The sequence below is a fragment of the Mobula hypostoma genome, chromosome 14, assembly GCF_963921235.1.
Source record: "Mobula hypostoma chromosome 14, sMobHyp1.1, whole genome shotgun sequence".
NCBI lineage: Eukaryota > Metazoa > Chordata > Chondrichthyes > Myliobatiformes > Myliobatidae > Mobula > Mobula hypostoma.
In genome coordinates, this window is record NC_086110.1 from 15,296,705 (window position 1) to 15,311,627 (window position 14,923).

General features: G+C 41.1%; 1 protein-coding gene across 1 annotated transcript in view; it reads right to left on the reverse strand.

Moving 5' to 3' along the window:
• Positions 1 to 272: 272 nt before the first annotated feature.
• Positions 273 to 14,923, reverse strand: part of gnao1a (guanine nucleotide binding protein (G protein), alpha activating activity polypeptide O, a) — a 302,643-nt gene continuing 287,992 nt past the window's right edge. The window contains exons 7-8 of the mRNA XM_063066714.1: positions 13,479 to 13,632; positions 273 to 2,921 (exon numbers count right to left, since the gene is read on the reverse strand). Of these exons, the coding sequence (XP_062922784.1) occupies positions 2,734 to 2,921; positions 13,479 to 13,632 (342 nt within the window). The 3' untranslated portion in view covers positions 273 to 2,733. The remainder of the gene's footprint in view (positions 2,922 to 13,478; positions 13,633 to 14,923) is intronic.

Genomic DNA, 14,923 nt, shown 5'->3' on the forward strand with positions numbered 1-14,923 from the left:
CTCTCGTGTGTGTTATTCACGGCCACCCGGCTTCCCAGCACCACAAACAGAACACCTTGACTCTGGAATTAAGCTATCAATTCAGATTCACTTTGAAGCAGAGATCACTTTGTAACGACATCAAATACACCTAATGAACACAATCACACAGCTGGTGTACCTCTACATCCAAGTTCACTATCCCATCCCCTGCATGTTTTATTGAGGTAATAACAGTGACAATTAATTTCATTTGAGTTTAATAATTCTTTAGGCTACAAATGATCAAACATGACATGTACGTGATGCTTCAAATATTTTACCAAGTAAAAGATTTCTCCAATATTAGCAAGACTCGTTAATAAAATTAGTGAAGGTCTCATATCAGCATTGACTTTGAACCCCGAAAACTAGCATCTACATGCAAGAATTGCTGGATTCCAAATTGGCTCTTATTTTAAATGGTCTAACCATTAGGTGCTTAAATGAGGATGTGTTTTAACACAAGAATGAGTTGAAATGTTAAATTGGATAAAAACCAGTGTGAGTGAAAACCCAATTCTTCACTGGCGGTAATCGAAGCGATCACTGAGACCTTTTTGCCTCACTTCCAATCTGTCAGGCACAAAAAGAAGACAAAGGCTCTGCTCTCCACTCTTGTTAAAAATTGGGTGGAGAGGATATCATACAATGTTTTTTGGTATGCTTGAAGTTTAGATGAAGCTGACTGTGGTTTATCTGAGCTTATTATTGTCACTAATCCCACAGGGGACAGAAGTTATGGGCAGCGCCATTCAGAGGGCGAGGTAATGGCTGCAGAACAGGCAACTCCCACGCATCTCAACGGAGTCAAAAACTGCACGGATGTACCAAGCACAATGAAAAACACAAACAGAAGGAACATTTGAACCAGAGGTTTGGAGACTGGGTGTTACTGACAAATTTCCTCTTTATTTAAGAGCTACACACGAATATTCCATCATCTGTAAAAGAGACTGGCCACGTTGAACAGACACCAGCAAGAAACGAATCAATAAATAAAGTAGAAACGCCTCCACCACGGACGGCCACCATTTTCCTACAAGCTGGTTCACTGTCAGCGTTTAAGGGTCACGCGTTATTCAGAGTGAGACAGTGGGGTGCAACTTTGTTTCAATTAAACTAGGAAATGACAAACAATATTGGTCATGAAAACTGTGGCTTTAATGTAAACACTACATTCGAGGTGTTTGCGTCACTAACATCCCACAGGAGAAAACACCATTCACTAAAAAGAAGAAATAGCAGCACAGAAGTTCACTGAGAAAGAAATAAAGCCTAACTTATATATTACACAGTATCATAGCAAATATTGTAAAATGGGGACATCTTTACTGCACCTACTTGGCCAGTGAGAGCTGTGCTTTTCTATACAAACCTGGAGGGTGAACAAATTTAATTATATTTTTAATCCCAATACAATTAGAACTAATAAGTCTAAACAGAGTTTCCTCGTTACTGTACAGTCGCTCTGTCACAAGGGACAGGACAGTCAGGGTCCATAATGCGTGCTGAAGGACTCCAGGCCTGGTAAAGACGTTGCAAATGCAGAACGTGGCTAAAGAGTAACTGAAGCAATGCTGAACCAGTATAATCCAAAACATTAACTTGGGTTAATTTATGCCAAGTGTGGTACACAATCTCTCAAATGTCTGAAATTAAAAAAAAGGGGGGGTGGGGGGTGGGGGGAAATGACCTTTCGAAGCTACAAAGCACAGGAAATGGATTCTTTTAAATAATTTATTATTTTAGCTTCTACTTTTAAAGACTGGGCTAAAACCAGATCTACAGCATTCTACTGAAACACACAACCGCCATTCAGTTTCCAGAAGGTTGAGTTGACCGTGTAGGAAGGCTGTGTCTCACAAAGGCCAAAGGTCATGCTATCTGCACATAAGGGCACCAGGATAGTCCATTATACAGTCTGCAGAAAGAGAGTCTAGGTGGGGGAACCTTCCCGTCACACAAAACACACAAGAGATTCTTCATGCACACTCTGAGGGGGAGGGAGGGTAAGGTTATTTTTTGATCAGGTCACCAACTTGTCTAAGCCATTTTCACAAGCTCACCACAGGGAAAAGGTAAGATGAGGGATGGAGGGACAGGTTGGCACTGGTAAGGATAGTCAACAAAACAAAACAAAATAAAATATCTCTGGCAAGAGTAGACCTTCAAGCTTTTAGTAAACGGAAGCCCCTCTCCTCCCTCGGTCGGAGTGGAAAGCTCCAAGGTTGTTGCTGTGCTTAACTCAGGGCCGTTCCATTCCACCATGTGAAGAGGGAGGCTCAATGCAGCTGATATGGTGCTGTCCTGTGTGTCCTCAGGTTTCCTAACATATTAGTCAAAGAGCTGCCACGGAACTAAACACTGGAAACTCGGCCTTGTGCTTGGAAGGTAAAGTGGCAGGCAGATTCCAGAGCACAGTCAAGTGTTAAAAACAGGCAGACACTGTACCAGTAAAAGGGCTTGTCTTCCAGTGTTGATGGGAGGTGGTGGGGGATTTGGGTTTTTTTTTTAAAAAGGTTTTTTGTAAAATTTATCTTAAAGTGAAGTAAGATGTTAACCGTATACAAGTTTGTGATAAGGCTGTGGGTTTCAGGAGTCTAGTTCTCTTGGCAGCTTATGATAACAACTAAAAAGAATTATATATGTTATGCCTTTATTTACCAACTTGCATTCAATAATCATCACCGAATTTGCCTCTAGACAGTAAAGTCAGTACAGGCCGCAGCCTCGGAGATTGTTGGCAATGATGATGTCAGTGACGGCATCGAAGACCACCTGGATATTGCCTGTATCTGTAGCGCAGGTCAAGTGGCAGTAGATCTCCTTATTGGGAGAGCGGTTCTTGCTCTCAAATTGTGCTTGAACGTAGGCTGCACCATCTTCGTAAGTGTTGGAGCCTAAAGACAAGGGTGGAATGGGAAGAGAAAAATCTTCAGTGCACAGAAAGGCACATGACACACTCCCTGACATAAAATGAAAAATTGTTGGTAGACCTCGAACAAGAAAGTCCAATGCCTCTCCCTCCTGTCCTTTGCAGTGAATGAATCCACTATCTATGGTGAGGTCTGATCAGAGCACCAACCTACCTCAGTTCATCCCCCTCCAACATGTGCCCCACTGTTATGGCGGCCCTCTCTGGCATCCTGTTCCCTTAGTGAGACATACACTGCTGCACCCGATCACTTCTCTTGACTATTCATTCGAGAACATATTGATGTCAACATCCAGTGCCCTACAGCAACTGTTACCGATTACATCCAGCATCTGTACTGGCATTTAAATACTTCCCTGAACTTCTCTTGGTGATACCTGATGGTAGATAGCAGCTTGCAAAGAGATGTCTTAGTCAATGAAATCACAATTAACCAAATTATGATCTTGAGGGCATTGGGCTGTCAGAAAAAAGGCCACCTGGTTCACTCATGAGGCTGGGAATCTGATCTCCTTACTTGTGTAGGCCGAATCTATGATGAACTTCTCTGTGGATCATCATTGAAGTGCCCCAATTAGAGCCAAGAGTGGTTTGGTAGCTCCACCACTTACTACTTTAACTCCAGAATGAATACACAATCATATCTGAGCAAGTGAGTTGTCTCTGCAGTGCCATTAAAGGTGACCAGATCGTAAATTAAGTGGCAATCTCAAGAGCTCTTTGATCAACCTCAGTGGAATGGTTGAGCACTGGTCTATGATATTGGACCAGCGATGTAAGTGAATTAGGATAGCAACCTATTTTATAGGTATTGGGGAATTGTATGAAGACTTTGAAACCTTGAATAACCAACCCAGGGAAAATGGAGGAGCTTTACCAGTAGAACAGAATCTAGGCAGTATGAAGGGAAGTCAAAGACAGCATTAAAGCAAACGAGAGAGTATACGATAAACCCATAGAAGGGCAGTATGGTAGTGTAGTGGTTAGAACAATGCTTTACGAGCAATCAGGGTCCAATCCCTGTCACTGCCTGTAAGGAGTTTGTACGTTCACCCTGTGACTGCAAGCATTTTCTCCAGGTGCTTTGGTTTCCTCCCACAGTCCGAAGACCTACAGGCTGGTAGTTACTTGGTTGTTATAAATTGTCCTTTGATTGGGCTAGAACTGAATTGGAGGATTGCTGGGTGATGCGGGTGAAGGGCCTGTTTTGTACTGTATGTCAAAAATAAAAAAAGATTGGGAAGATTTAAATATCAAAAGATGCCAACTATAATAAGGAGAAAAAGATGAAATGTGAAGGTAAGCTAGCCAATAATATAAAGGATATCAAAATTTTTTTCAGGTACATAAAGATTTAAAGGGAGAGGCGTGAGTGGATACTGGACCACAGGAAAATGACGATGATGGGGTCAAAGAAACTGCAGACAAACTGAATATGTATAGTGGATTCCAGTTAATTGGGACACATTGGGACCAGTACATTTTGGCCCAATTAGCCGAAGTTTCATGGAGATAGTTAAAAGGTACAAAAAAAGACAAACTGAGTAACACATTATGCCAGAACAAATTCCAACATTACCAGTAGTATTACAATACTATAAAACAGTGTATTAGTTGCTAACAGTCTTGGTCGGGTGAATTCATCCAGTGTACACAATGAACAAAATCAGCACAGACACCAAGGGCAGATAATGAACTGTCTTCATACAACGCTATCGTTGATCGCGTACTCGAAATCTTCATTTTCATTGTTACATTCAAGGTGATGTCGATACCTTCAAATTCTTCATAGTTCCAAACTTGCTGAAGTAATGAAATTATTTCATTTTCACTTCTGGCATCTCTAAGCCTGAATGCTCAACACTGCAGTAAGGAAACAGTTCTGAATTGTCTTACTGCTTATTCCTCGCAGTAACAAAATTCACTTATTTTTGAACACAGACACATGCAACTGACGCTATTTAAAAACTGTTCGCTCTAAGCACAGAGTAGTGTCTACTGGCCACACAAGTGCATGCCACTGATGCTAGTTAGGACCTATTTGGCAACAGTCTTCTGTCCCAATTAAGAGGCATAGTGACTCAAAGAAACAAAGGGAATTTTCTCAATTAGTTTTTGTTCTTTAAGATTTATCCCCAATAAACAGCTGCCCCGATTAACCAGAATCCACTGTATTTTGTGTCAGTCTTCACTATGGAAGCATGCCAGAAATTCGAGGGTGTCAGGGAGCAGAAGTGAGTGTAGTTACCATTACTAAGGAGAATGTGTTTGTGAAGCTGAAAGGCCTGAAATAGATAAGGCACTTAGACCAGATGGGTTTTGAAAGAGTTAGCTGAAGAGATTGTGGAAGCATTAATAGTGATCCTTTAAGAATCACTAGATTCTGGAATGGTTCTGGAGGACTGGAAAATCACAAATGTCACTCCATCCTTTAAGAAGGGAGAAAGGCAAGAAAATTATAGGCCAGTTAGCCTGACTTCAGCGGTTAGCAAGATGTTAGTAAGGATGAGGTTTCAGTGTACTTGGCAGCACATGATAAAATAGACAAAAGACTCTGCAGGTGCGGGAAACCCAGAGCAACACACACACAATGCTGGAGCAACTCAGCAGGTCAGGCAGCATCTATGGAAATGAATAAACAGTTGATGTTTTGGGCTGAAACTATTCTTCAGGACAGGAAAAGAAGGGGGAAGATATCAGAATAAAAAGGTGGGAGGGAGGGGAAGGAGGACTAGCTGGAAGATGATAGACGTAGCCTGCCTGGTTTCCTTTAAGGTGAAATCTTACCTGACAAATCTGTTGGAAATCTTTAAGGAAATGACTAGCAGGATGGACAAAGGAGTCAGTGGATATTGGATTTTCAGATAAGAGGGCCAAATCTGCATGTATGAGATTGCCAAACAAGGGAAGAGCCCTTAGTATTACAGGAAAGATACTAGCAAGGAGCGAAGATTGGCAGCCTGGTAGAAGGCAGAGGTTGGGAATAAAGGAGGCCAGTGTGGGTCCACTACTTTTCACGTTTATGTCAATGACCTGGATATTGAAGTTGATGGCTTTGTGGCCATGTTTGCAAATGATGCAAAGATAGGTGGAGGAGCGTTGAGGAAGCAGGGATTCTGCAGGAGGACTTGGACAGATTTAAAGAAGGGGAAAGTAAATGCCAGACGGAATAGTGTCGTGATGTTTGTGCTCATGCACTTTGGTAGAGGAATAAAGGCATCCACTATTTTCTAAATGGGGAGGAAATTCAGAAATCAGAGTTGTAAGTCCTCATGCAGGACTCCCTAAAGGTTAAATTACAAGTCGGTAGTAAGGAAGGCAAATGCAATGTTAGCATTCATTTCAAGAGAACTAGAACATAAAAAACAAGGACACAATGCTGAGGCTTTATGAGGCTATGGACAGATCATAGTATTGTGGGCAGTTTTTGCCCCCTTATCTCAGAAAGGTTATGCTGCCCCTGGAGAAAGTTCAGAGGAGGTACACGAGAATTATCCGAGGAATGAAAGGGTTAATGTATGAGGAGATCTGATGGCTCTGCACCTGTACTTGTTGGAGTTTAGAAGAATGAGGGGGTATCTCATTGAAATTTACCAAATATTGAAAGGCCTATACAGAATGGACATAGGAGCAATGTTTCCTATAGTGGGAGAGTCTAGGACCAGAGAAGGTGCAGTTTCAGAATACAAGGATGTGTCTTTACAGCAGAGATGAAGAGGAATTTCCTTTGCAAGAGGGTGGTGAATCTGTGGAATTCATTGCCACAGATGGCTGTGGAGGCCAACTCATTGGGTATATTTAAAGTGAAGGTTGATAGGTTTTTGAGTTGTAATAGCATCGAAGGTTTTGGGGAGAAGACAGGAAAATGTGGTTGAAAAAGAAAATCAATTAGCCATGTTTGAATGGTGCAGCAGACTTGATAGGCCAAATGGCTTAATTCTGCTCCTACCGTCTTATGGTCTTATGACTGTGCGTTAGCAGAGTGGTCAATTCACTGCTGAGCAGTCTCATCTGAAGAAGAGAACTAGAAAATATGTTTGTTGAACAATTTCACTCCATGGTTGGGTGAGGTGGAAATGCAAGGATATAACTGGAAATTATTGTAATAAGGAGGAGCTAAAATGAAAAAAAAAACTGCAGATGCTAGAAACCTGAAATAAAATCCAGAACTGTTGAGGATGCTCAGTCAGGCAGTAGTGGTGGAGAGAGAATCAGAGTTAATTTTTCAAGTTGATGAACTTTCATCAGAACTGAAAATGTATATAACAATTATTTCTCCACAGATGCTGCCTATTGAATATTTCTTGCACTTTCTGTAATAATGAAGCATGTTTGACTGACATTGAGAATATATTCCAAACTGTTGTTTTGTGATTCTGACTCCAAAGTACAGTAGGTTTCTTAGAATGAGCAGTCCTAGGCATCGAAACTTGTCAATATAGCATCTATACAAATTAGTGTAATCAACGTTCAGTAAAATCTGCTCAAGCCCAGGTCTTACTGCTTCTTTATACAAGCTGCTGTATATTTTCTTCCGGTTAATTGGTGTGCTGAACATCAAATATCAGAAATACTTTTCTTGTTTCCAGTTAAGCCAACTGATGCTGTCTACAGCAGCTATAACATAGTGCAAAGAAGTTAGACAGCATAGGATGAATGTGCTCCAGAATTATTGACATACTTCTGAAACCAGGAAGAACCACAGAGTCAAACTTTGTTCCACTACTTTCCTCCCTATGGATTTAATTTATACCTTTAATGTACACAATTCTAATGGGACAGACTACAGCAGCAAGTTACTTTTCAGAGCCAATGCATGACACCATAATTCAGATATTCTGTCTTTGGCCAAAGTCTCCTGAACAATTGTATTGATTTGTAGTGATGCCCAGGGTATAGGAAACTTTCTCTAAGATAACTTCTCATCAATTCCAAAGATATTTCCTGAATCTTCATCATCTTAAACCTCATAACCTTTTAAAGTTCAAAACTAAAATTTATTATTAGAATAATACACATCAGCACATTCAACTCTGAGATTCTTTTTCTGCGGGCATACTTAGCAAATCTACAGAACAGTAACTATAAGTAGGATTTGTAAACTGTAAACATCAGGAACTGTAAACCCTAAACAAACTGTTCAAATGCAGATAATAAATAAATAGCAATAAAGAACGAGCATGAAGTAACAAGACAACAGAGTCAATAAATGAGTGCAGCTACCCTCTTTTGTACCTCTTTTTACAATGAAGATGGCTTGAAACACCCCAAATATCAAAGTGCAATGCTTTCAGCTGGGATGCTAGTCATGAAGATGGTCATCAGTACAGATATGCACGTACTAGGTATCTAGATACAATTTAAAGTGCACACACAAAGGCATATACACACAAAGAATACAATTGCATTGGCAGTCCTACTTTCTTCGAAGTTTGCAAACAATCAGCAAGTCATCTAAAACTTTGACAAACTTCGATAGCTGTGTGGTGGATAGTACATAGACAGGTTGCACCATGGCCTGGTATGGAAACCCCAATGCCCTTGAATGGAAAAGTCTACAAAAAGTAGTGGATATAGCCCTGTTCATCACAGGTAAATCCCTCCCCAACATAGAGCACATCTACATGGAGCGCTGTCGCAGGAAAGCAGCATCCATCATCAAAGACCCTTACTGTCCAGCCCATGCTCTCTTTTCACTGCTGTGATCAAGAAGGAGGCACAGGAGCCTCTGGACCCACATCACCAGGTTAAGGAACAGTTATTACCCCTCGATCATCACGCTGTTTAACCAGAGGGGATAACTTCACTCACTGAACTGTTCCCTCAACTTATGTAATCACCCTCAAGAACTTTTTTATCTCATGTTTTTGATATTTATTGCTTATTTTTTATTCTTTTTCTATTTCTTTTTATTTACTGTGAATGCCTGCAGGAAAATCTAACTCAGGGTTATAAATGATGGCATACATGCACTTTGATGATAAATTTACTTTGAACTTTTGATCCTGACACCAAAGAGTCAGACAATTCATTTATCACCAGCACAGATGACTGTTTACTGTGGCAGTGGGCAGCCTTAAGAGCAGGAGATCATAGTTTCAGAGCTCCCTCATGGCATGTGAGGTTCACATTCAGCAGGGAAGAGCTGAGGGAATGATGGTGCTTTGCGGAGGTGCTGTCTTTTGGATCAGAATTAAAGAGAATTTCTTCTGCTCTTTAGGATGAATGTGAAATATCTCATGACACAACCATTAAGAGCGTGAGTTCTTCGAGCTCAACCAATATCGTGAAATCTGATGTTAGTATTGTAACCGGAATCATTAACTCTCCACAGATACTACCTGATCTGGTGAGTGCTTTCTAATTTTATTTCAGATTTGCAGCTTCTGCATTTTTTTGAATAATAAGTAGATCATTAACAGATTACTGTCTGTGAAAGCTTGCTGCATGCAACCTTTATACTCTCAAAAATATCTCAATAGATGGGGACATGCTCAGGTTATGAAGCTGTATTTTTCAATATCTTTACAGGAAACCCCAGTCCTGGTGGTACCTGGGAATGGAGTGTTCTGGGAAATGAATGGGAGGGGCACTTGGGAAATTTAAAAATGATTCAGACCACTCTTTCCAACTTACACAGATAAATGCCCACAAACAACAGGAATTCTGCAGATGCTGGAAACTCAAGCAACACACATCAAAGTTGCTGGTGAACGCAGCAGGCCAGGCAGCATCTCTAGGAAGAGGTACAGTCAACGTATATGCCCCACCTCCCTCTCGTACCCCATCCGTTATTTATTTTTATAAATGCCCCACCTCCCCCTTGTACCCCATCCGTTATTTATTTTTATACACACATTCTTTCTCTCACTCTCCTTTTTCTCCCTCTGTCCCTCTAACTATACCCCTTGCCCATCCTCTGGGTTCCCCCCCCACTTTGTCTTTCTTCCCGGACCTCCTGTCCCATGATCCTCTCATATCCCCTTTGCCAATCACCTGTCCAGCTCTTGGCTCCATCCCTCCCCCTCCTGTCTTCTCCTATCATTTTGGATCTCCCCTTCCCCCTCCCACTTTCAAATCTCTTATTAACTCTTCCTTCAGTTAGTCCTGACGAAGGGTCTCGGCCTGAAACGTCGACTGTATCTCTTCCTAGAGATGCTGCCTGGCCTGCTGCGTTCACCAGCAACTTTGATGTGTGTTGCCAGATAAATGCCCTCAGTGTTGTTCATTAATCACATTTATTGCCTTTAATCCTACCTGACCTTGGAATACCTGTTGCAGGAGAACTCAAGCTTGACAATGAGCTGGCGGCATTTGCTACTCACAAGTGCACAAGGGGGTAAGCAAGAAGCCAGGAGAAATGCAAAGCAGGTTGCCCCCCTCCCCGAGTCTTCTATTTTTACAGGGTCCTGCAAGAGCTGTGTGTGTAGAGATAAATCGAACCACATCAGTATAATCTCAAAGGTTGATCCCTGTGCCTTTTATCAGCTGCTGCTGCGACCATCACTCTGAAGACGTTCTATGGCAGTGATCTTGAGGAAGGCATACTCCCCTGCTTCCCCCTTCCAAATGCCCTCACTCAGTTAAACCACAGTCAGACATATATGTGACACTGGTACACTATCAGCCAGCTAAATACACGCCCATTGTGTTAATGGTAGCTGGTTGCTAAGAGCAATCCAAATGTTTGACTGTCCAGCACTCTTCCACACTCTCACATCCTTCAGTGCTTTATTGAATTTCCCTTAAAAGATGAACTAGTAACTGCCTCAACTACTTCCTGTGACAAAGGATTCCAGCGATTCTGTATTCTAAGATATACTACGTCCCAGTATAAGGGTGCAAGAATTCAGAGCACAATGGGCCTATCAGCCTCTTTGGTCTGTTCCACCATTCAACTACGTTGTGACCAATCGGATCTTGGCCTCGGCTCCATTTTCCTACCTGTTCCCCACAACTTTCGACAAACTACAGGCCAGAAATCTTCATGACATTAAAAATTGATGGCTTCTCATCAATCAGTTCTTAACCGTGAAAATTCATCTCACCTTTCTATTAAAACATTCATAAATTTTCAACAGTGAATTTTCCTTAGCAATCTTCTACAGTTGAGGATAGAGGGGAAGCCTTTTAGGACCGAGATTAGGAAAAACTTCTTCACACAGAGAGTGGTGAATCTGTGGAATTCTCTGCCACAGGAAACAGTTGAGGCCAGTTCATTGGCTATATTTAAGAGGGAGTTAGACATGGCCCTTGTGGCTACGGGGGTCAGGGGATATGGAGGGAAGGCTGGGGCGGGGTTCTGAGTTGGATGATCAGCCATGATCATAATAAATGGCGGTGCAGGCTCAAAGGGCCGAATGGCCTACTCCTGCAACTATTTTCTATGTTTCTATGTTTCTTGCTTAATCAGAGAATGTTGAGATTTTAGAAGACAGAAAAGCAGATTTATGTCATTTGGCTCATGAGAGTGCTCCACCATTTGATCATGGAGGATTCATTATCCTTTTCAACCTCATTCTCCTGCCTTCTCCCCATAACCTTTCACGCCCTTACTAATTAAGTGCCTTCTACATATACCAATGACTTGGCCTCCACAACTGTCTGTGGCAGTGAGTTCCATGGATTCACCACTCTTTGGCTAAAGAAATTCCTCCTAATCTCTGTTGGAAAGGGACATCCTTCTAATCCAAGACAGTGCCCTCTGGTTCTAGACTTATCCACTAATGGGAACATCCTCTCCACCTCCACTGTATTGAGGCCTTTCAATATTCAGTAGGTTCAGGGAAATCCCCAGGTATTTTTCTAAACTCCAGCGAGTCCTTTTATCTAAGCCTATCATCTATGGATCAGGAAGAACTCATCAGCTGCCCATCGGTTACATCACATCCACCTTTCTCCTCTCTGAATCTCACTCATTGACTTCTTATGTCCTTTTGATCATCAGTTTTCAATGAATGTTTCTTCATTTCCTCCTCCACTACAAGACACAATTTTACGCATGCCTCCTTCATGACACTTTATTTTAAAACATCCTGAAAATGTACTCCTTCTGTCTATACGGCCATTTTCCATTACTTTTTCATTTCAACCACTCCTTCACACCATTTAGTCAATCTTATAATCTCCTGACTATATTCCTCACAGGTTTATATTGTTCTTACTTTACCCTGTGCTTTTTTAGATTTAATCTCTGGTGTAAGCATTCTTTTTCTGCTTTTTAGGAGTACTAGTTCCATGTTGTGTGATGTGTAATGCTGGTTCCAAAAACACAAGGCCTCTTAGCAACATCACTGAAGTGGCCATAGGTGCCTGTAAGGTTGAGCTGCTGTAGAGATGGTCATGTTACCATATCGTGACAGACACGGGTGACTGTTGGACTGGCCGCTGCCTGCTCAGCCAACATCAATACGGTCAGATGTAAAGAATTAAGCATATATTCACTTACTGTGTGCGCAGGTGGATATGCTTTTGGAATCAAGAAAATGTGAGCACAACTGGAGATATGCAAATATACACACATATCCAGATGCTTACATAAATGCAGACATATGCAGATGTGCAGTTTAGTATAAGTGAAAAATGTGCACGTACACACTTGTATGATGAAACAGACACACACACACACACACACACCCCACAAAGATACAGAAATATGACCAAATAAGGACATGCGCAGGAAAGCATGGGTATACAATGACACCAACAAATTGTGACCCGATTGCAATTCATTATACAGTTCTGTTCAAAAGTGAATTCTTCATCAGGTATGGCCTGTACTGGGGAGAATTTCCCCCCTTTCTATTTTCATATTCTGTTGTCTAACATGCATGGGAACACCGGCAGACATTTCGTGAATCCTCCACTGCTTTTATTCCATTGGCATCTCTGAGTCTTTCAACTTGTGGTATTCTGAAGTTTAGTGGAAGTATAAAATGATTAAGGCATGAGGACATCTGCAGATGCTGGAAATTCAAGCAACACACACAAGAAGTGCTGGTGAACACAGCAGCATTTTTTATGAAATGATTAAGTCTCAGTTTTCATTATCATTCAACCTTACATGAATATAGCCAAATGAAACAGTGTTCAATTGTTGGCAGCCTGTTTTACATTCCCCCTACCTTTCCAGTTCTGTAGATGAGTCCTAAGATGTAATTCTGGTTGGTTATCATCCGTCTTTTTCAAAGTGAAAGCTTCCTCAAATTCTTTGAATATATGGTAGGATCAGCAAAATCCTCCGGACTAATCCAAAAACAGAACCTACACTCTCCATCCCTCCACTCCACCCTGCCAGTCCAATGTATTGTCACACAGACATTGGTAGTTAGCAGACCAGAGACTTCTGAGGACACTGATTCCTCAAACATGACAGAGAAGAGGGTTAGTACTTTTGAAAACAGGGAATGTCATTCATTATTCATTAGACAGGATCAGAATGAATGCATAAACATGCACACAGCGAGTCAAATACTGCTAGAGAGATTAAAGAAGAGAAGATTCATTTCAGTAAAACTCCTACCTGTGTACTCAGGGAAACAGATTGTGAGAGGTGACTTCTTAATCTTCTCACCGAACAAATCTTTCTTGTTGAGGAAAAGAATAATGGAGGTGTCGATGAAGAACTTATTATTACAGATGGAATCAAACAGCATAAGAGACTCGTGCATGCGGTTCTGCAGCAAGGGAAAGGGAGAGAAGATAAAGAGAGAAAGGCGGATTCGTTAGCATCAGGAAAGGGAAGTCATATGAATGTGAGTGGTTAATAAAATGAGCCAAAAAGATGTTAGATACAGGTAAGCATTCAAACAAGCTCAGACAATTGAATGTTTAGCAGGAGAGACATTTTGCACACGCACGTGCACATGTACTCACATACAGTATACACACACACGCACACAGCACCTAAAACTTTCAGTCTTCTCTTGTTGCCTATTGTAGAAACACATGAATTTAACGTCTGTGGACCGAAATATAATCCTTACCTAAATTTATACTTGTTCGCTCTTTTCTAATTTACAAAATTAACCTTCCCAGGTTAAGACATCATATGATCAAATGAAAGGGGGAGATTGAGAACAGAGATCATGGCAGCTACTAAATTTGCTGTATAAAACACCACAATGCACAAAGACTACCATTTGGCTTGTCACATCTTGACAATACATATATTCCCTTGCTCTACCCATCCCTTCCAAACGTTCCCTGCAAATGAACTCTAACTTATTTTCTGTCTTCCCAGTTCTGTTGAAAGATCTCGGACCTGAAATATTAACTCTGTTTCTCTTTCCACAGATGCTGACTGATCGGCTTTCTAGCATTCTTTGTTTTTATTTCAGCTTTCCAGCAACTGCAATATTTTTAAAAATTTCATTGACAATGCAGTGCTTCAGATTTTGCTTAGAAGTTTCCAGTTTCCCCTTTTACATGATAGTTGGCCTTTATTTTAAGGTTTGATAGCACTTTGCTCAATAGCCAGGACTTCTAAATTGGCAGATTAGCCAGGAGATCAGTTGGCCTGCATAGATTTAAGCCTAAAGTATGCAACCCAATTATAAAACTTCCTTCTATTAGGAAGCCTGCCTTGGGCACAGTGGTCTTGGAGTGAAACATGTCAAATTTGGATACTGTGGCAACATATAGTCAAACAGTGAGGAGGAAAGCTACAACATTCTCTATCGAGCAAGCAGATTTATAGAAATAAGGACTGTGCCAGATTAAATGCTCTGCCCTTTCCCCAACTACTGTTCAATAATTCCAAAAGCTGTAGGAGATGACCTTGCATTCACAGAGAACAAACTCTTGTTGTTTTCTGTAGTATCATCACATCTGCAATGTAATAAACTTTAGTAAATACAATTAACAATCTAGTTGCAATTAACAATCTGGTAGAAACAGCAAGGGTTTCAGTTTCATTCAATGAATACAGACAAACCAATTGGACTAATCAGCCATCCATTTAAAAAT